This window comes from Miniopterus natalensis, chromosome 19, assembly GCF_054644295.1.
Source record: "Miniopterus natalensis isolate mMinNat1 chromosome 19, mMinNat1.hap1, whole genome shotgun sequence".
In the NCBI taxonomy this organism is placed as follows: domain Eukaryota; kingdom Metazoa; phylum Chordata; class Mammalia; order Chiroptera; family Miniopteridae; genus Miniopterus; species Miniopterus natalensis.
In genome coordinates this window covers 33,281,565-33,303,335 of record NC_142099.1, presented here as the reverse complement: position 1 = coordinate 33,303,335, position 21,771 = coordinate 33,281,565, and the positions used below count along the sequence as shown (strand labels likewise).

At 37.6% G+C, this 21,771-nt stretch overlaps 1 protein-coding gene across 1 annotated transcript in view; it reads right to left on the bottom strand.

Moving 5' to 3' along the window:
• COPA (coat protein complex I subunit alpha) overlaps positions 1-21,653 on the bottom strand; it is a 46,242-nt gene extending 24,589 nt beyond the window's left edge. The window contains exons 1-8 of the mRNA XM_016214765.2: positions 21,562-21,653; positions 17,984-18,097; positions 17,710-17,783; positions 14,046-14,126; positions 13,632-13,708; positions 12,793-12,902; positions 7,579-7,688; positions 6,031-6,130 (exon numbers count right to left, since the gene is read on the bottom strand). Of these exons, the coding sequence (XP_016070251.2) occupies positions 6,031-6,130; positions 7,579-7,688; positions 12,793-12,902; positions 13,632-13,708; positions 14,046-14,126; positions 17,710-17,783; positions 17,984-18,097; positions 21,562-21,601 (706 nt within the window). The 5' untranslated portion in view covers positions 21,602-21,653. The remainder of the gene's footprint in view (positions 1-6,030; positions 6,131-7,578; positions 7,689-12,792; positions 12,903-13,631; positions 13,709-14,045; positions 14,127-17,709; positions 17,784-17,983; positions 18,098-21,561) is intronic.
• Between the last annotated feature and the right edge of the window lie 118 nt (positions 21,654-21,771).

Genomic DNA, 21,771 nt, shown 5'->3' with positions numbered 1-21,771 from the left:
GCAAAGCAATAGAAAAAATCTAGAGAAGTGCTTCTCACATATAGATGCCTAGACAGAGAAGAAATCCATCAAATACCATGAATACCAAAGTAATGAGGTAGCTCAGGAAGAAAATAAAAAATCTCCAGAAAACAAACAAGACATGGAAATATGTGACATCAATAACAGAATTCAAGATTGCAGTTCCGAAAAAAACTCAGCAAGATGCAAAAAAACACAGACAGGCAAATTAATGAGTTCAGAAAATAAATCAGTGAACAAAACAAGTACTTTATCAAAAAGACTGAAACTTTAAAAAAGAACCAAACAGAAATTCTGGAAATGAACAACTCAATAAAAGAGAGCAAGAATGAGCTAGAAATAAAAGAGAGCAAGAATGAACTAGAGATAAAAGAGAGCAAGAATGAATCAGAGAGCACAGGAGATACAGCTGAGGACAGATTAAGTGATACAGAAGGCAGAAATCCAGACATGATGCAGAGGGAAGAAGAGACTTGAGCATAAAAATAAAATAAAAATGAAAGAACTCTATGAGAACTATCCGACTCCATCAGAAAGAGCAATCTAAGAACAACAGGCATATCAGAAGAGACGAAGAAGGAAACAAAGAGCCTATTCAAACAAATAGTTGACGAGAACTTTCCAAACCTAGGGAAAGAGCTAGATACTCAAACCCAAGAAGCAAACAGAACACCTATTACACCTCAATACAAAGAGGCCATCTCCAAGGCACATTGTATTAAAACTATCAAAAATTAATGATAAAGAAAAAATCCTCAAGGCAGCCAGGGAAAAGAAGAAAGTAACCTATAAAGAAAAGCAGATTAGGTTATCATCGGACTTCACAGCAGACACTCTATAAGCTAGAAGAGAGTGGAACCAAATATTCAAATGACTGAAAGAGAGAAATTACCAGAAATGCATGATATATCCAGCAAAGTTATCCTTTAGATATGAAGAAGAAATAAAGACTTTTCCAGACATACAGAAGCTGAGGGAATTTACTACCAGAAGACCTGTATTGCAGGAAATACTCAAGGGGGTTATTCTACCTGAAACAAACAAAAAAAAGTAACAAAACTACGAATAAGATCACCAACAAACTTACAGCATAGACAGGGGTAATTTGTGACAACAAAAACATAAAAGGGGAGGGGATAAGAATTTGCAAAGAAAAATGGAGATCACATGTATTCAAAAGAAAAAGGAATACTGTATATATGAAATTTTCTTTTTCATAACCCTAATGGTAACCACACACAAAAAACCCAAAACTGAGACACATAACTTAAAAAAAGAGAAAACAGAGGAAAAAAGAATGGAATACCACTGAACAAAAACAATAGACACACAAAGAAAAAGAACCAATGGAGGCATAGAGCTATCAGAAAACAAAAGATAAAATGGCTATAGGAAATCCTCATACATCAATAGCCACCCTAAATGTAAATGGACTGAATTCACCAATAAAAAAGGCAGAGTAGCAGATTGGATCAGAAAACAAAATTCAACCATATGCCTTCAAGAGACACATCTAAGCTGCAAAGACAAAGTCAGACTCAAAGTAAAAGGGTGGGAAATGATTCTCCAAGCAAACGGCATCCACAGAAAAGCAGGTGTGGCCATAGTTATATTTGACAAAACAGATTTCAAGATAACAAAGGTAACAGAGGCAAAGATGAACATTTTATAATGATAAAGGAGACACTCGATCAAGAAGACATAACACTTCTTAATATATATGTACCCAATCAGGGAGCACCAACATATATAAGGCAACTACTAACAGAACTATAGAAAGAAACTGACACACACAAAAAAAAAATCATAGAAGGGGACCTAAATACTCCATTGACAGTTCTACATAGATCATTCAAATAAAAAATCAATAAAGAAATATCAGCCTTGCCCTGGCTGGATGGATCAGTTGGTTGGAGTGTTGTCCCATGCACCAAATGTTGGTAGATTCAATTCCTGGTCAGGGCACATACCTAGGTTGTAGGTTCCATCCCTGGTCAGGGCTTGTACAAGAGGTGACCAATCAATGTTTCTCTCACATCTATGTTTTTTTCTCTCTCCCCCTCCCTTCCTTCCTCTCTCTCTAGAATCAATACAACATATCCTTGGGTGAGGATAAATAAAAAACAAACAAAAAACCCTGAAATATTGGCCTTAAATCACACATTAGACCAAATGGACATAATTGGCATTTACAGAGCCTTTCATCCCAGAACATCAGATTATGCATTTCTTCTCCAGTGCACATGGAACATTCTCAAGAATAGACCATATGTTGATTTACAGAACTAGCCTCAACAACTTTAAGAAGACTGAAATCATACCAAGCATACTCTCTGACCACAATGCTTTGAAATTAGAAATCAACTACAAAAAAGAAGTAAAGAAACCCACAAATATGTGGAGATTAAACAACATACTACTAAAAAATGACTGGGTTAAAGAAGAAATAAAAGGTGAGATCAAAAGGTATATATAGACAAATGAGAATGACAATACAATATATCAAGACTTCTGGGATGCAGCAAAAGCAGTAATAAGAGGGCAGTTTATATCATTATAGGCCTAACTCAAGAAACAAGAGAAATTGCAAATAAACAACCTAATGTTACATCTTAAAGAACTAGAAAAAGAACAAAAGCAACCCAAAGTCAATAGAAGAAAGGAAATAATAAAAATTACAGCAAAACTAAATGAACTAGAGAAAAGGAAGATACAAAAATTAATACAACCAAGAGTTGATTCTTTGAAAAGATTAATAAAATTGACAAACCCCTGGCTAGACTCACTAAGGAAAAGAGAAAAGACTCATATAAACAAAATCAGAAATGAAAAAAAATTACCACAGACATCACAAATACACAAACGATCATACTAGAATACTATGAAAGACTGTATCCTACCAAATTCAATAACCTAGAAGAAATGGGTAAGTTCCTAGAAAGATATAACCTTCCTATACTGAATCATGAAGAACTGGAAAATCTAAGTAGACTGATCAAGTGAGGAAACTGAAATAACTATCAAAAATCTTCCCAAAAATAAAAGTCTAGAATCAGATGGTTTCACTAATAAATTCTACCAAACACTCGAAGACAATTGATAACTGTCCTTCTCAAACACTTCCAAAAAATTGAAGAAGAGGCAATACTTCCTAACACATTTTATGAGGCCAACATAACCCTGATACCAAAACCTGGCAAGGATGAGACAAAAAAATAAAACTACAGGCCAGTATCTCTGATGAACACAGATGCAAAAGTCCTAAACACAATACTAGCAAACTGAATATAACAATGCATTAAAGGGTAAAAATCATATGATCTTATCAATAGATGCAGAAAAAGCATTTGATAAGATACGACATTCACTTATCATTAAAACACTCAATAAAATGGGTACAGAAGGAAAGTACCTCAACATAATAAAGACCATATATGACAAACCTTCAGGAAATATCTTACTCAATGGTGAAAAACTGAAAGCCTTTCCTCTAAAATCAGAAACAAGACAAGGATGTCCAATATCACCACTCTTATTCAACATAATTCTGGAAGTCCTAGCCAGAGCAATCAGGCAAGAGAAAGAAATAAAAGGCATCCAAATTGGGAATGAAGAAGTAAAAGTGTGACTTTTTGCAGATGACATGATTCTCTATATAGAAAACCCTAAAAACGATTAGAAACAGTAAACAAATATAGTAAAGTTGCAGAATACAAAATCAATGTACAAAAATCTACTGTACTCCTATATACTAACAATGAAATTTCAGAAAAAGAAATTAAAAAAATAATTATTTGCAATTGCAACCAAAGGAATAAAATACCTAGGAATAAACTTAACAAGGCATGTGAAGGACCTATATACTGAAAACTACAAAGCATTGTTAAGAAAGACTGACAAAGACACAAGGAAATGGTAAGATATTCTGTTTTTCTGGATTGGAAGAATCAACATAGTTAAAATGTCCATATTACCCAAAGCAATATACAGATTAATGCAATCCCCATCAAAATCTCAATGCCATTTTTTAAAGAAATAGAACAAAAAGTCATCAGTGTATGGAACCACAAAAGGTGCCAAATAACCAAAGCAATCCTGAGAAAAAAGAACAAAGCTGAAGGTATCATACTACCTGACTTCAAATGATACTACAGAGCAATGATAACCAAAACAGCATGGGAGAAAAACAGACACTCAGACCAATGGAACAGAAATGAAAGCCCAGAAATAAAACCACATATATATGGACAAATAATTTTTAAAAAAATATTTTTATTGCTTTCAGAGAGAGGAAGGGAGAGAGAGAGAGATAGAAACATCAATGGTGAGAGTCATCAATTGGCTGCCTCCTGCACGCCCCTGCTAAGGATTGAGCCCACAACCCAGGCATGTGCCCTGACTGGGACTCGAACCATGATCTCCTGGATCATAGGTGGATGCTCAACAGCTGAGACATGCCAACTGGGATAGACAAATAATTTTTGACAAAGGAACCAAAAACACATGATGGAAAAAATAAAGTCTCTTCAATAAATGGTGCTGGGAAAATTGGAAAGCCACACGCAAAAGAAGGAAACTAGACTACAGTTTGTCCGTGTACAAAAATTAACTCAAAATGGATTTAAGACCTAAATATAAGATCTGAAACAATAAATTACACAGAAGAAAATATAGGTACTAAACTCATGGACCTTGGTCTTAGAGAAGATTTTATGAATTTGACCCCAAAGGCAAGGGAAATCAAGGCAAAAATAAATAAATGGGACTGTATCAAACTAAAAAGCTTCTGCACAGCAAAAGAAACCAACCAAAAAAAAGGCAACCAACCGAATTGGAGATGATGTTTGCAAACAACAGCTCTGACATGTGGTTAATATCCAAAATATATAAAGACCAATATAACTCAACACCAAACAAATAAACAATCCAGTTAAAAAATGAGCAGAAGACCTGAACAGACACTTCTTCCAAAAAGACACACAAATGGCTAACAGATACATGAAGAGATGCTCAACTTCACTAGCTCTTAGGGAAATGCAAATCAAAACTACAATGAGATACCACCTCACACCTGTTAGAATGGCTCTTCTCATCAAGACAAGCAATAACAAGAGTTGGAGAGGTTGTGGGGAAAAAGGAACCTTCATTCACTGCTGGTGGGAATGCAGACTGGCACAGCCACTATGGAAAACAGTACAGCGGCTCCTCAAAAAATTAAGAATAGAGTTACCATGTGACCCAGCCAGCAATCCTTCTTCTGCGTGTCTACCTGAAAAACTTGAAAGCATTTATTCCCAAAGATACATGCATCTCTATGTTCATTGCAGCACTATTCACACTGGCCAAGACAGAAACAACCAACATGTCCCTTGACAGATTGTCGGATAAAGATGTGGTACATATATACAATGGAATAATACTCGGGCATAAGAAAAGATGAAATATTGCCATTTGTGACAACATGGATGGAACTTGAAAATATCATGCTAAGTGTAAGATCTTACAGTCAGAAAAAACTAAGAACCATATGATTTCACTCATATGTGGGATATAAAACTGAAACTCATAGACACAGACAACAGTATGGTGGTTCCCAGAGGGAAGGGGTGTGGGGGAGCAGTAAAGGGCAAAGGGAGCCAAATATATGGTGACGGAAAATGATTTGATTTTGGATGGTAGACACGCAATGCAATATACAGATAACATATCAGAGAAATCTACACTTGAAACCTATATAATCTTATTAACCAATGTCATATCAATAAATTTAATTTAAAAATAAATAAAATAAGCATTTGTTGAATGAGTAAACTCCTATTTTCCACTGTGTTCATACTCCTCAAACTCAGGATACCATCGTAAGAAAACAGGAAATGAGGAAATTTTCATTCTCCTGGGATTAGCAAAACCACCTAACATAGGAAAATGGGTCACTAAATCCTGGCTACTTCACCTTGCTGGCCAGCAGTCAATTTTTTAATCATGGTAATACCATCACTGTTCACTTACCATTCATGCGCCAGATCTTCACTTGACGGTCATCTGCCCCAGATACAATAAGAGGCATAGTGGGATGGAAGGCAGCCCAGTTTACTCCACGATCATGACCCTGTGGAAAAAAAACACAGAAAGAAGTGGTTTTTTTAAAACAGCTTTATGTCCATTACTCAAAGCAAACTAATGAACCATGCTGATTATAAGAAGTATGTCTGGTTTTTATTCTTCATGTGAAAAGACTAAAGGGATTATTATTATGACAATCTATCCAATATTATCCCCAAATTCTCATAGGAGTTCTTCTACTCCCCTATTCATTTGCATTTGTGATATACTACCTTTTTTGTTACTTGTCTATTTATTTATAAATTTCTTCAACTGACTATAGCATCTCAAGAATACAGACCAATTTTATAACTTAATGAAAAATTTTTCAAAGTGTAGTTGGAAAATTGGATGATCATCAAGACCCTTTTAGGAAATCTGTAAGGTCAAAACTATTTTCATAATAACACTAAGACGTTATTTGCCTTTTCATTACTATTCTCTCATAAGTGTAGTTTTCCAGAGGCTACATGACATGTGATGTGATTGCTTCAATGGTTAATGCAATGTATACTTACATATTTTATATTTTAAAAGTTCTTGGTTTTAATTTCAAATATGGTAAAAATTAACAGCTATAACCTACATTAACAAAAACTCTTTGGGGTCAATAAGCTTTAATAGTATAAAAAGTGGTCTTCAGACCACAAAGTTTAAGTACTGCTGATTTGAAGATATATTATAGCCTATTTATATAGTTGTACTCTGTACTGTGACATAATCATAGATAAGGCAGTTTCAAATTAGCAGTATTTGTGAGATACAGTGTGAAAAGCACGTGGGATTTGGAGTCAGACAGATCCAAGTTCAAATCAATTTACTAGATACACATGGACTTTGGTAAACTGCTTATTTTTCTAAATCTCAATTTTTAAATCTTATTTCAGCAAAATGAGGTGGACAATTTCTACTTCAATGGATAATTGAAGATTAAATTAGATATTTTAAAAAAATCTATTTTCTATCTTATGCTTTTGTACTTTTCCACCGGGCATGAAAATTACTTACACATGGTTGGTTCTCAATAACTCTGATTAAATCCCTACCCCCCCGCCCCCATCCTCCCTTACAAGGGGCTTGAGAATGGGCTCTGCTTTGGGATGGTGAAGGAGCCTATGACAGCTCTCTCCCTCTTTTCCCACTGTTTTTTTAAAAATTACTTCTCCATGTTTATTTATTTTTAAATTTATCTTTATTGTTGAAAGAATTACAGATGTCCCCTTTCCCCTTCACTGTTCCCACTGTTCTTTAAGGTAACATAATCTCCCTTAGGTGGCATGTAAGCTTCATTTCTGATGGCTCACCCACTATTCTATTTCCAGTGCCTCAAAACAGTGCCTAGCATTTCATAACCACAGCCTAAACCTTTGTTGAAGGAATGAACACATGAATAACATACTGTCACTTTCCCTGGAAAAGAGCTCATATCCAGCCCATGGCTGTAAAGGTAAGTACCTCCAGTACATGCTTCACCACTGCATCCGTAGTTCCAAACAGATCAACCCCAGTTATTCCTCTCACATCCGACTCCACTGCACCAGGAGACAAGTTTTTTTTCCTTAGGCCTTTGAAGGGGTAAGGAGTGGGATGAAAGATATAAAACATAATGTTACCAAAAAGAGCACAGTAACATAAGCACAGAAAGGTACAAAAAAAGAGAGAAAGAAATTGAGAAAGACTGAAGAAGAGATACTTAAGGGCTCCTAACTCTTTTTTTCTAAAAATGTTCAAAATATTGAAGTACATTCACTGTCTTCTCTTCTGCTCCCTTAACACTTAACAGACCCACTACTGGAATTTCTTATCAAGAGGACAATCCAAACTTTTAACACAGCTAACTTTTTCAACAAACCTCACCTCAAGAATTGTCTACTTGAGATATGTTCTTAAAATGTGTCCTCAAGGTAAACATTCAATTTCCACTTTTCCACTTTCAACTCTATGAAATCTATAGCAACTTTTCTTCCATCATCTCAAAGAATTTTCAAAGAAAAGCCATTTGGGGAGGCTATAGCTCAGTGTTTCTCAAACTGGGAGCTTTTAGGCAACTCATAGGGAAGTTCCAAAGGAGTTAAGGAAACTAGCCTATTAAACATCAAATAGCTATTTGGTGGCAGATACTGTAAAACTACAAACTACACAAAAAGTGTACTCATGTCTTCTACTTGCCTCTTGGGCAGGGGACAAAGTAATTCAAACTTTCATGTCTTATTAAGCTCTTGCTTAAAAGACTGGTGACAGATCTGAATACATGTACTTTGCCGTTAAAATGTCTGAAGGAAAGTTTCATTGGTGGAATTAGCCTATCATTTGAAAACAATGGAAAAAAGACACCAGAATAAAAAGAGGCTTATTTGCAGCCATAAAAAAGAATGAAATTGTGCCATCTGCAGCAACATGGATGGACCTAGAGGGTACTGTGCTAAATGAAGTCAGACAGAAAAAGGGAAATGCCATGTGATTTCATTTAAATGTGAAATCTAAAAAACAAAATAAACTAATAAGCAGAACAGAAACAGACTCATAGAGACAGACAACATTTTGAGTTGCCAGATGGGAGGAAGGTTGTGGGGATGGGTGAAAAAAGTAGGGACTAAGAAGTACAAATTGGTAGCTACAGAATAGTCATGGGGATATAAAGCACAACACTAGGAATATAATCAGGAATATTGTAATAACTATGTATGGTATCAGATGGGTACTAGATTTATTGGGGTAATCACTTAGTAAGTTATATAAATGTCTGATGACTGAAACTAATACAATATTGTAATACATCAACTGTAATTGAAAAATAAAAAATTATTAAAAAGAAAAAAAAGAGTCTTATTTGTATAGGACTCACATTTATGGCAAAACTTATCTTTATAAGTTAACTATTTGTATTACAGTCAGACCAAAATTACAACATTACTGCCTTACATTTGAAAAGAACTCAGTGGTTTTCAAAGTGCTCTAACATATGTTATGATTTAATCCTGATAACAACCTTTTGAGACAGGCAAGCAAGAATAATTATACCAGTTTATAAATAACAGAATTGGAACTCAAATCCTATCTTTTGAAGTATTTTGGGAGGCAAAGAGAAAAATGGAACTACCTGGCATTTGTAAAATAAAAACCAAATATCTATAATAGGGAGAAAAATAAAAGCTACCATTGAAAATAAAGCCTAGCCCGGCCAGTGTGGCTCAGCAGTTGAGCATCCACCTATGATCCAGTTAGCTTCTCAGTAAGGACACATGCCCGGGTTTCAGGCTCCATCTCCAGCAGGGGGCATGCAGGAGGCAGCCAATCAATGACTCTCATCATTGATGTTTCTATTTTTCTCTCCCTCTCCCTTCCTCTCTCTCTGAAATCAATAAAATAATAATATTAATAATAATAAAGAAAATAAAGCCAAAATACTTTTAAGCCTAAATTTTGGCATCTGTAGGAAAATACAAACATTTAAGTTTAATGATAATATTTATCTCTATTGTATTAGAATCATAATCTCTCTTCTATTAGAGTGGCACATTAACATCAGTATGAAAGAAGCAAGTGCTTAAAAGAACACAGCGGCCCAGCCGGGCGTGGCTCAGGAGTTGAGCGTCGACCTAGGATCCAGGCGATTGGGGTTCAATTCCTGGTCAGGGCACATGCCCAGGTTGTGAGCTCCATCCCCAGTCAGGGGCGTGCAGGAGGCAGCCGATCAAACCCCAAAAACAGCATTTTTAATGATCTTGTCCCCTGTCTAAGATGAGCATCTAGCCAATAGGTAAAGAGAAATAAAGCCGATGCTTTAAAAAAAAGCAGCACTCTCTCACTCAAAGCTTCATAAATACCTTATCACAGGGGTGCTTCCTTTCACTTATTTCACTTGTCCCTTTAATGGGATCTGTCAACTTTTTCTGAGTCTGGGGTATGAAACAGATTCAAAGAAAGATATAAAAAACAGATAGCTGTGAAGAACTTCACCTCCAATAACTTCAACGAACACATTAAAAGGAAAAGCTGTATGACAGGATGGAAGCCTTTGTTGGACTTGCTTGTAATGATTCAGGAAAAGGGAAGGGTAAATACAGACAGATGAATATTGACAGGCAGTGAAAAGATACTTAGAGCCCTAGCCAGTTTTGCTCAGTGGTTAGAGCCTTAGCCTGTGGACTGATGGGTCCCGGGTTCGATTCTAGCCAAGGGTACATACCTCGGTTTCAGGTTCAATCCCTGGCCCTGGTTGGGGTGCATGTGGGAGGCAACCAATCGATGTCTCTCACATCAATGTTTTTCTCTCGCTCTCCCCCTTCCACTCTCTCTGAAAGCAATGGGGGAAAAAATATCCTCGTGTGAGGATTAAAAAAAAATACTTAGAGAAGAAATATTTGAGCCCTCAACAAGTCATTCACTAGGACTAGAAAGATGGAAAATTTCTACAGCAGCTACTCAAATCCAGAGGGAGGAGAGGACACTCTCAGAATAGACCAGTTTCACGCACACCTCCCAACGGGGACCAGGGGAAGTAGTAAGAAGAGAGAGACAGATGAGGACAGAAGTTAGCAGCAAATTAATATTTTTTTAATAGTCATTGCAAAAATTAAGCCTGAATTGCATGGGTTTGACACACAAAGTTGTAAGCACATTAAGGTAACTTCAGTTTCCTTGGAAGCTTAAGGTAAAAAAGCCACCTATCTTCTATATCTATATTGTAAATATTTTTTGCCAGGCTAACACAAAAGATTCAGATTAAGCTAAGCACCATGGCGCTCAATTCTCATGGGACAGGTATCAAGAAGACAGGTTTTCCTTGAAAGATCTGTTTTCTTATTGCTTACCTGGCTTAGAGTATCCCCTTTCATATACTCACAAAAATTAGAATTTTGAACAGTTCTCTAAATGTAAGGGTATTCATTTTATGACTCAGAACTAATGTTTCCTCTCCTAGAAATATTAGCTCCAGTCCCTAAAAGACCTGAAAGATAATTCCTCTTCCTGTGTTCATACATACTGGAACTCAGACAAAATAACTGCTAAAAAGGGTATACTTATTTTTAGAAAAGGAAAGATGTAAACGTCTAACCCAAAGCTCCTTCCATTTGGTTAATACCAAAGCATCTCCTTCCACTCTGGTTAAGGGGTTTTGGAAATCAGGATGGTTTTGAGTAGAGAAAAACACATAGGAATGGTTAAGAGAGCATTAATATTAGTACAGCAGTTAGCACAAAATATTCAATAGCACAGATACTAAAGAAAGCAATTGCAATGTTATTACACAGTAATCCATGCACTTCACACATTTAAGAGCAAGTATCAACCCCAACTGAGGTCATACTCTCTCTCTTCTCTGATTTAAGGCCCTTAATTCTGATGCAAAAATGCTCTCTTGTGTACAAAATGGAAAAGGATTTCCTGCCTTGAGCATTTCATGATCACTAAGGAGAACCCATTCACCTAACTGCCCCAAACTGCTTTAGCTAGGCCACAGGGAAAGTGCTGTGCTAGTAACAGGTGGCATAAACTCTTAGAGCACCATAAGGCCCTTCTCAACCTGGTGCTCAAGGAAATAATTAAATCCTAATGGCAAAAGGATCAATTTATGCATATAACAAATTAGCTTTTTTGGCATTAGCTATATACCATTCTTAGAAGAACTGAGAAAACAGTCAAAGTATTTGAGTAGCCTTAATTCTTTGACAGAATCCCAGCTGGGAAAGACTATTCTAAATAACTACCCCCAACTGGGTGTGGCTCAGCAGCTGAGCATAGACCTAGGATCCAGGAGATCGAAGTGTGATTCCCAGTTGGGGCACATGCCTGGGGTTTCAGGATCGATCCCAGCAGGGGGCGTGCAGGAGGCAGCCGGTCAATGACTCATCATTGATGTTTCAACTCTCTCTCCCTCTCCCTTCCTCTCTCCGAAATCAATAAAGATATATTTTAAATAAATAAATAAATAAATAAATAACCCTGGATCAGCTGGAACAGCATAAGCTAGGATCTAACCCCATTAGGCTCCTATTTCCTGAGACAGAGAGGGTGCTTTGAATGTGTAGATGGTGAAAACCCACGAAAAGCCACTATCAGTGAGAAGAGAGCACAGGTTCACAGTGCCTGTACCTAACTCCTGTTGGCATGGCTGGTAACATATGCATGTACTTCAAAACATCTAGCCAGTCTGACAAAAAACTGCAATGGGAAAAGCCCTAGCTGAAGAGGGCCCAACTGTCCTATCTCCTGTTCCACCTCCCCATGCTCCTTACTCTAGAAGAAATATAAAAGATTTTCCAATTTCTAAATGAGGCCACAGTATCCAAGAGTTGTTTCCCTGTACTAATTATTCCCCAAATTTGTTTTTGTCAAAGATTTTTTTTTTTTAAATTTTAGTGTAAAACTTGATTCATAATCAAATACTGCCAATGGTATATAAATTTTAACTAAAACTGATCTAACTAAAAAGTGCAAATTTCTTCAAATTAAATAAATTTTCTAGAGCAAACACTTTTCTTAAGAAATACTTCTAACATGAAGAACCATGAAAACAGATTTAATATCCTCAGAAACAAGGATGCTATTATACAAGAAGAGAATATTCTAAATTTTCCTGTTCAAGCCAACTATCCTCACTATTTTAAGCAATTGCAGTTTTGCACCAGATATGACTAGGTTTTCCTCTGAACTTGGGCAGCTCACCAGAAATATCCCAAACACGCACAGTCTGGTCTAGGCTGGCTGATACAACCAGGTCTTCTGAGGGGTGGAACTGAGCACACATTACATAATGGTTGTGCCCCGTTAAAACACTGTAAGAAGAAGAAAAAAAGACAGTATCAAATTAGAAGCAGGAATCACTAGACTTCTACATGTTAAATACCATTCTCCACGTTCAACAAAAGTTCAATTATACTTTTTTCAAGGCAAAGACTAGTCATCCTAACAATTCTGAACTAATAATAAGAAGGTCTGCTGTTTTAACAATAGCTCTCTTCTTACCTCTAGTCCGTTAGTATTTAATATTACCGATTCCAGGAGAACTGAGGTGGCACAGTTCTCCTCTTAAAGACATATTAAAATATCAAAATAAATGAAATCTTAGTAATTCATAATGGAAAATATCTGTTAAATTTTAGTGGAATATCCATCCCTCTTAAGGGGCATCATTTAAAATGGTCCTTTCATCTATCTTCATGGAAAGCTCAAGGCCAAACACAAAGCACGACAGAGGTCTAGACCTTGACTCAGGTTTCACAAAAACAGAACTGAAAACCAGCTAAAAGTTTTGTTCTAAAAGCCTAGCTATATTACCTCCTTTCTCTGGTAAGAAATGTTCAGAAAATCCATATTTATACATTACTTACAAGATTGCCTCTTTATTTATCATTCTGTATGTAAAAGCATCTTACAAATACAATCAGTAATTAATCAGCAGACACTGTCCATTAGAGAGGGAGATGATTATTCTGAAGAGAAGTTGATTATAAAACACTAGGAAGAATAAAGACACTTTTTGAGCCCTCTGTTTCCTGCTTTACCAGACACAGGTTCTAGACTGCCAGTTCCACACTCGGATGGTCTGATCATCTGAGGCACTCAGAATCCAAGGATATTCCTGAAAGATATTCCAGATAAAGGGCTTGAACATTAAACGAACATGCTCTTTCAGGCTCTTGTAGCCACTTCTCTCTTTCGAGGGAACATTCCATTGTCTAATGTCTCGACTATATTAGTAAAGGGAGTGCTGCTTCTAATTTAATTCAATATAACCCTGAGTGCTTTCTTTTACAGAAGGAAAACAAAGCAGAAAGGTCAATACCACAGAGATCCTAAAAGAGTCACTCCAATAACATAATTCTTTTATAAATGTATGGGTTCTTGAGGAACAAAAAGATGATTCCTACAGGGAAACTGAAGAATGTTCTAAAACCAGAGGCACCATGGCTACTTACATGATGAAAGAATGTGGTACGTATGTAGTCTAAGTGCCCTAGCAACGTGAAGAGACAGCGCCGGAGCTTGTAATTCCAAACCTGCAAAGAGAGAAATACAGCAAAAGAATAGGTCCTGAGGGTCTTGAGCATTTAAAAGGCTTGGGTTTCTCAATAGACAAGTTTGGATTTGTATTTGGGCACTTCTAAATAGGTGAGAACTTTGATAGGGAGTCTTGTTTAAAGTTGGAGGGGAAAAGACCAAATAACATGTGAGGAAGAAAAAAAAAGGCTAGGGAGAACCTAAAGTTAAAACTATGAAAAATGTTTTTCCTTTTTTGAAGGAGAAACAATCTCTATTTAATAACATGAGACAAGATGCTTATTCAGGCTTAACTTGAAGCTCTTCTTTCTACTGCATAATTGTTCTCAGCTTTAATACAGATCCCAGTGCTTTGTTGATCATCTTAACTCAGGGTTAAAAAAAAAAGGGTAGGACAAATACCATGCCTCCAAAGGAAACATTAATACAACATATGGCATCATCTTCTTTTAGACTCTTAACTTGGTGGCAAATGATGCCAATACATTCATGATCTATACTCATCTACCATGCAAACAGACTTTAACTCATTACTAGGGAAAAATATCACATTGCTCAGTTAGGCAGAACAAAGCAGAAAAACATCATATTCAGATATAAAGTTGATTGAACTACTAAAGTACCAGGCATCAATAGGCACAACTGAAGAATACATTAAAATCAGGACCATAAATGTAAGGCAGCTCATGCTTCCTACCCAAAAAAAGTACAAAAATGAGAGAGGTCAGATGCTTTTTTTTCTCTTTTTTTTAAGCAGTATTTAAAAAAACATATGTCTTTATTGATTTCAGAAAGAGGAAGGAAGAGTTAGAGAGAGAGACAGAAACATCAATGATGAGAGTCATTGATTGGCTACCTCCTGCACACCCCCTGCTGGGGATTGAGCCTGCAACCGGGCATGTGCCCTGACTGGGAATCGAACTGTGACCTCCTGGATCCTAGGTTGATGCTCAACTGCTGAACCATGTCAGCCAGTCTCTTTTTTAACATTTAACACTTGTTTATAATCTCTCTGGGCCAGACTGTTACTATTTTTTCTTTTAACTTAAAATTTAAAAAAATGTATATATATATTTTTTGGTAAATTATAAAATTCAAACAACCCCAAAGCAGGATGATTGTCCAAACAAGAATATAAGCTCCAGCCCTGGCCAGTGTGGCTCAGTTGGTTGAGAGTCATCTATGCACTGAAAGGTCAGTAGTTTGATTCCTAGTCAGGGTACATGCCCAGGTTGTGGGTTTGGTCCCTGGTCGGAGTGTGTACAGGAGGCAACTGATAGATGTTTCTCTCCCCCTCTCTCTTCCATATTTTTTCAAAAAAGAATATAAACTCCCTAAAGGCAGGGTTCTTGTCTATTATGCTCAACACTATACCTCTAGCACATAATACAGTGACTAACACTTAGTAGGTGCTTAACAGGTATGTGTAGAATTGAGAAAAGTGAAAGTATCCCAATACCTACCACTTCATCTGTTTAAACAGCTATAAATAAAATACAAATGCATACAACAGAGTTGGAGTTTCACACAAAAACTAGGTCATACCACAAATACTACTCTGTAATTAGACTTTTATCTTTTACAAAGTTCAGTGTTTTAAACTTTCATACATCTAGCTTCAAACTGTTTTGGCTCCTTGATAATCCTCTATTAAACTCCAGAACTCTAAATCCTTAAAGACCTATAGGATTTGTAGACTGACCATTTGCTGAGCTTCCTATCTTACTCTTTGCAAATCTGGATATAGCAAACACTAAAATGATCCACAGACATGACTTTTCTAGATAATCCCCCTTTCATCAGAGAAACAGAAATTAAAACCACCAGCTAGCTAAGACAATTCCTTTACTTCATAACAGCTTTATTGAGATATAGTTCAAATCCCATACAATCCACCCATTTAAAGTATAGAATTCAATGGTTTTTAGTACATTCACAGTTATGCAACCATCACCATGATCAATTTTAGAACAACTTATCATCTCCAAAAGAAAACTATACTCATTAGCAGTCACTCTTCATTTCTTCCCAACCCTAGACAACCACTAATCTACTTTCTGCTTTATAATTTTTTCCTGTTCTGGACATTTCACATAAGTGGACAATAACTCCTTTTTAAAAATATTGTTTTGGCAAAACTTTTTTGTGGAAGAGAGCAAATTTTGTTTTGTTTTTTTATACAGGTTCAAAGTCTCTGGCTGCAGCTTTTGCCTTTATCACAATTAAGCTTTAAACGGCCTATATTCTGTCTCTGCTTCCTCACTTCACATTAAAGTGCTAAAGTGCTAAGATAACTAATGCCCTGCTAAATAAGCACTCCAAAGGTTACTTGGTGTTTATCTTATTCTGACCACTTTCTTCTTCCCAAAATTCCGTCCTTCCTTGGTATCCAAGAAGCCTCTGCTTCTTCCTCTTGGTTCATCTCCAACCTCTCAAATCATTCTTCCCTGTACTAACTCTAATTCCTCTACCTTTCAAATGAGTTTCTCATTCAGTAACTCCTGAGTGATATGTTCTAACTACGTCTGCTTTGGCTCCCTCCTTCATGATGACAACTCCCAAATATATCTCCAGTGCAGACATAATCTCCACTAGACTGTTCTTTAGGTACCTCAAACACGTCAGAGCCAAAACAGTATTCATTACTCATCTGTGTCCTCCCCAAAATTCATATGTTGAAATCCTAATGTCCAAGGATGAAACCCCATCCTCTTTCACTTCAGAAAACTGTACCTCCTCTTATTTTTCCTTTCCCAGATAATGGTAGGCTCCAGTGACCTAAACTAGAAGCCTGATATAAATAATCTCATTTATTTTCCCTTACTATCCCTCCAAAATCCATGCAAAAGATTTACTGATTCATTTCCTTGAGTGTTCACATCAATATTTCTCTCCATTTCCAAAGCTACTGCCTAAGCTTAGACTCTGTTCATCTTCATGTGACTTATACAACAGTCTCCTAACTGGTATCTCTGCCTCCTGTCTTGCCCAATTCATCCAACCTCTTTTTTATACTACCACTGAAGTACTCTTTTTAAAAAATGTGTTAATCTGATATCACCCTTCTATATAAACGCCTTAATGGCTCCTTGTTATCTGTATAACATCTAAACTCCTGAGCATGCAAACTCCATGATCACTTCATATTAAAGATCACTCCTTTCTGTCACCTTTTCTCCAGATTTTATCCACACAATACTAACTATAGTTTTTCAAATGTATCCAGCTATGTCATGCTTTTTTGTCTTTGTACCTGAATTGCGCTCCCTTATTTCACTTTGGTTATCTCTATTGTATTACTCACTAAACTGTACAGCTGTTATTTGGGTATATATTTATCTCTTCTATTAGAATAAAATCTCCTTAAGACCAGAGACCATTACTTATTTTTGGATTCCCAAAAAATAAAAGTGTCTGGTACACAGTAAGCATTCAATAAATGTTGCTGAATAAGTGCTCTGCAAAATGTCAAAATCATGAGCTCTGTATGAGTAAGATGTACTGCCGCATTTTAGTCCCTTCCACAATTCCCAAACCCCACATCCTCTGTCCTTTAATCCAGTAATGACAGACCCGCTATACCTTAATTTTATAGTCATCTCCTCCAGACACAAACAGTGGCTGCTGCTTATGGAAGTCAATGCCTCGGACTGGACCTGGAGAAGAAGGTAGGCAATATATGTTAAAGAGAGCTATGTTTCCTAATCTCCAAGGTGATTCTTATTCAGGATTTTTCAGTTCTATCCCCTCCACATTATTTAATACTAAAGGAATTAATGTCAAACAAAGCTTAAACTACTCCAGAAGACAATAAATACTTCTATCTTTAACTTCCTCCTAGAAACTATTATCTTACCATCATGTTCATCAAACTTGTCAATGAGGGTGCACATCCGATAGTCCCATAACTGGATGACCCCATTGTGTAAACTGGTCAGGATCCAGGGTCTTTTGGGGTGAAAACTGAGCCCTGGGGGGAAAAAAACCAGAGGATGATTCAATTAGCTAAGCAAGCCCCACAACACCACCTCCTGTCAATTCTGATAAGAAAAAGGACCAGCTTAGGTTAATTCTAGCTTCATTTATCCTTTCACTGGATGCTAGACACTGTGAATTTGTTATAAGGTGAGTGATTTTTGTTATATTGCTTCAAATATTGTTGGGCTTTGCTTTAGGATGTAATTAAGTTCCTTGGAATCAGTTAATCCTTTCAAAGCTTGCTTTTAAGTTTTATTAGCATAAATCCACAGCAGACTTTAGTGCAGGTCTAATTTGGCATGACTGTTAAGGCGATACCCTTTGGAGGTCTTTCTATGATGCCTTGTAGCATTAAGTCTTTCTGTCTTGGCTAGTAGAACACAAACTATTTCCAGCCCTGTGTGAGCTCCGGGAAGTGTTCTGCCTTTTCTCCAGTGGTTCTTTTCCAGGCTTTGGGTCCTTTCCTCACATGCATTAGTACTCAAGGCCTGACAGGATTCCCTGCAGAACTCATGTTCTCTGAGCACTTTCCCTTCTCCAGTGTTCTGCCCAGCAAATTCTAGCTGTTTTGGCTTCCCTGAGCTCTAAACTCTGTCCTCCTCAGTGAGAGCACAAAGCTCTTCCCCCTCTCTCTACTGCAGCCTGGAACTCTCTCCAGGTAGTAAACTAAAAACAATCGAAAGACTCATCTTGTTTATTTCCCTTCTCTCAAGAATCACTCTCCTGCAGTGCCTGTCATCCAATGTCTGAAATCCTTTGTTTTATACATTTTGTTCAGTTGTGTGGCTGTTTAAGGTGGGAAGGTAAACCTGATCTCTATTACTCCATCATGACTGGAAATGGAAGTTTAAGGAAGTAACAACTGCTAACAGTTTGGAGTGTATCCTTTCAAATTTTTAATGAAGACCGTATCACTTTCTGAAAATGAAGATAACAATGTTCTCCTGCAAACTTATTATTTAACTACACATCATGGATCTCACTACATTTAAGTACATAGAAACAAAACCTCATTTTAACTGCAAGGTACAAATGCATCAACTTAATATTATTCTAATGATGGGCATTAAAGTTTTCCCCTCACACTTTTGTCTATCAGAAAACAGGGCCAAATTGAGAAATTTCTACACGTATAGCCTATTTGCATTATTACTGCTCTAGGCTAAGGACCCGGAAGTGGGATTGCTCAGAACAGGAGGGTATGTGCTGTGCATTTAAAGTTTTGGTAGATACTATTTGACTGCAAAAAGACTGTATAAATATACAGTCATGTCCTAGCTGGCTTTGCTCAGTGGTTAGAGCGTCAGCCTGTGGACTGAAGGGTCTTGGGTTCAATTCCAGCCAGGGGCACCTACCTCAGTTGCAGGCTCGATCCCCAGTCCTGGTTGGCATGAGTGTGGGAGGCAACCAATTGATGTGTTTCTCTCACATCAATGTTTCTCTCTCTCTCTCCCCCCCCCTTCCACTCTCTCTGAAAAGCAATGGAAAAAATATCCTCAGGTGAGGATTAAAAAAATAAAAAAATATACAGTCATTTTTTAAAGATATCCATTTTACACACGTTAACCAACATGGGGTGTTATCAGTTACTTGTTTTATTTTACTTACCCAAGACCAAAAAATAAAGGTATTCTCACCTTCTTTTTCTTTTTTACACTTCTTTCATTACTGGTGAGGTATATATTTTCTTTTTTAAAAATTTTATCAAGATTTAATTTTCTCCCTGTTTTTAAAATTAGTTTATATTCAATACTGTTTTGTATTAGTTTTAGGTGTACAATGAGGTGCATATTTTCATTTATTTGCTGAACATTTCTTTTTAAAAAAATATATCTTTATTGATTTCAGAGAGAGGGAGAGACAGAAACATCAATGATGAGAGAGTCATTGATCAGCTGCCTCCTGCATGCACCCTACTGGGGATCAAGACTAAAACCCGGGCATGTGCCCTGACCAGGAATCGAATCCAATCTCCTAGATCACAGGTCAGTGCTCAACTGTTGCATGACACTGGCCAGGCTGAACATTTCTTCTTCAAAACTGTCTATTCTTCACTTTTTTCCTTTATGATACATAGGAACAATCATTAATGGATATTAACTCTCAAATATTGTGACACCTTTTCCCCCCACTTTCCTTCTCTATTGCCCAATAAAAAATTAGGAGAACAGAAAATACAAGGATTATAAAGACCCATTTCAACCATGCCGGAATTTTTTTTTAATATATCTTTATTGATTTCAGAGAGAGGAAGGGAGAGGGGGAGAGAGAGAGATAAAACATCAGTGATGAGAGAGCCCCCACTGGGGATGGAGCCCACAACCCGGGCATGTGCCCTGACTGGGAATCAAACGGAGATCTCCTGGATCATAGGTCAATGCTCAATCACTGAGCCACGCCGGCTAGGTTATCCAGGAATTCTTAATGGTACTCGTCATGATCACATTCCCACAAGATTTAGAAACTGCTCAGAATCTATTCTCACATTAAAAATGGCCTCTAGTTTTTTAGCCTGAGTCTATGACAGGCACTGCAATGAGCACCTTTCATATACTTTCTCATTTTAATTCTCTCTATAAGAAAATGTTAATTATTCACATTTTACAGATGAGGAAACAGAGTTAGAAAATGTTAAGTAAATCGCCCAAGGTAATGGATGTTTTGGTATTCCAAAGCAAGCCCATCTGACTCCAAAGGCCAAATTCCTAACCACTAAATATTCAAGGTACATATTTTTTCCCAACTTTCAGAAGACCTTATTTCTCTGCCTTTCCCATTTTAACACTCTAAGAGACTACTGCTAGAATTTCATTCATCTGCCCTCCACCCCATCCACTGATACTCAAACTCTAGGTTTGACATATTTAGAATATAAAGATGTCCAGTTAAATTTGAATTTCAGATAAACTACGAACAATACAAAAAATGCATTCATTGTTTATCTGGCGACCTTTTAAAAGTCCAACTTTACTGGGGTCACAGGCCTTTATGTCCTGTTTCCAGGCAGGAAATGAAAGCCAGTGGAGGCACTCGATGTTGATCTGCTGCAGCTCAGGCCTCAAGTGAGGTAGCCACTGCTCATCTCCGAAAAAGATACTGACTTGGATACCAATGGCAGAGGTCGAGACTCAATTTCCCGGGACACTCCCTGCAACACGGTCATCAAAAAGTCAACAGGTACAGGGCCTTTGGGAGCTGAACACAGCCCAGGTGAGGAGGGGAAGGAAACGAACAGGGAACGGGCCTAAGGGACCTCCTGAAGTGTGGGGACCACGAACCGCAAGGACAAGCTAGAGAAGAGCGGGCTGGAGAACCGTCCGCCAGGGCGAACCTCCCTCTGGCCTACCTTCCTCTGGGTTCGTATCGGAGGCCGATTCGGCAGAAACGTCTACCCTCTTCCCCCGTGACAGCGCCACCCCTGACAGCCCCCGCGCTCCCCCTCTTCGACTCTACTACCTTTGACCCGCGCGCTTTTGGTCTCGAATTTGGTTAGCATCCTGCAGGCCTGCGGCTCCGACGTCCTCAGCCGAGCCCCGCCACTCCCCGCTGCCCTGCAGTTGCCTCCACGTCAGCCGCGGCTCCCGGAAGCTGCCCCCAACAGGAACTTCCGGTCCCTGGAACTCCGAGCTACCGAGACGGAGCCAGAGTGGGCCTAGAGAGGCCACC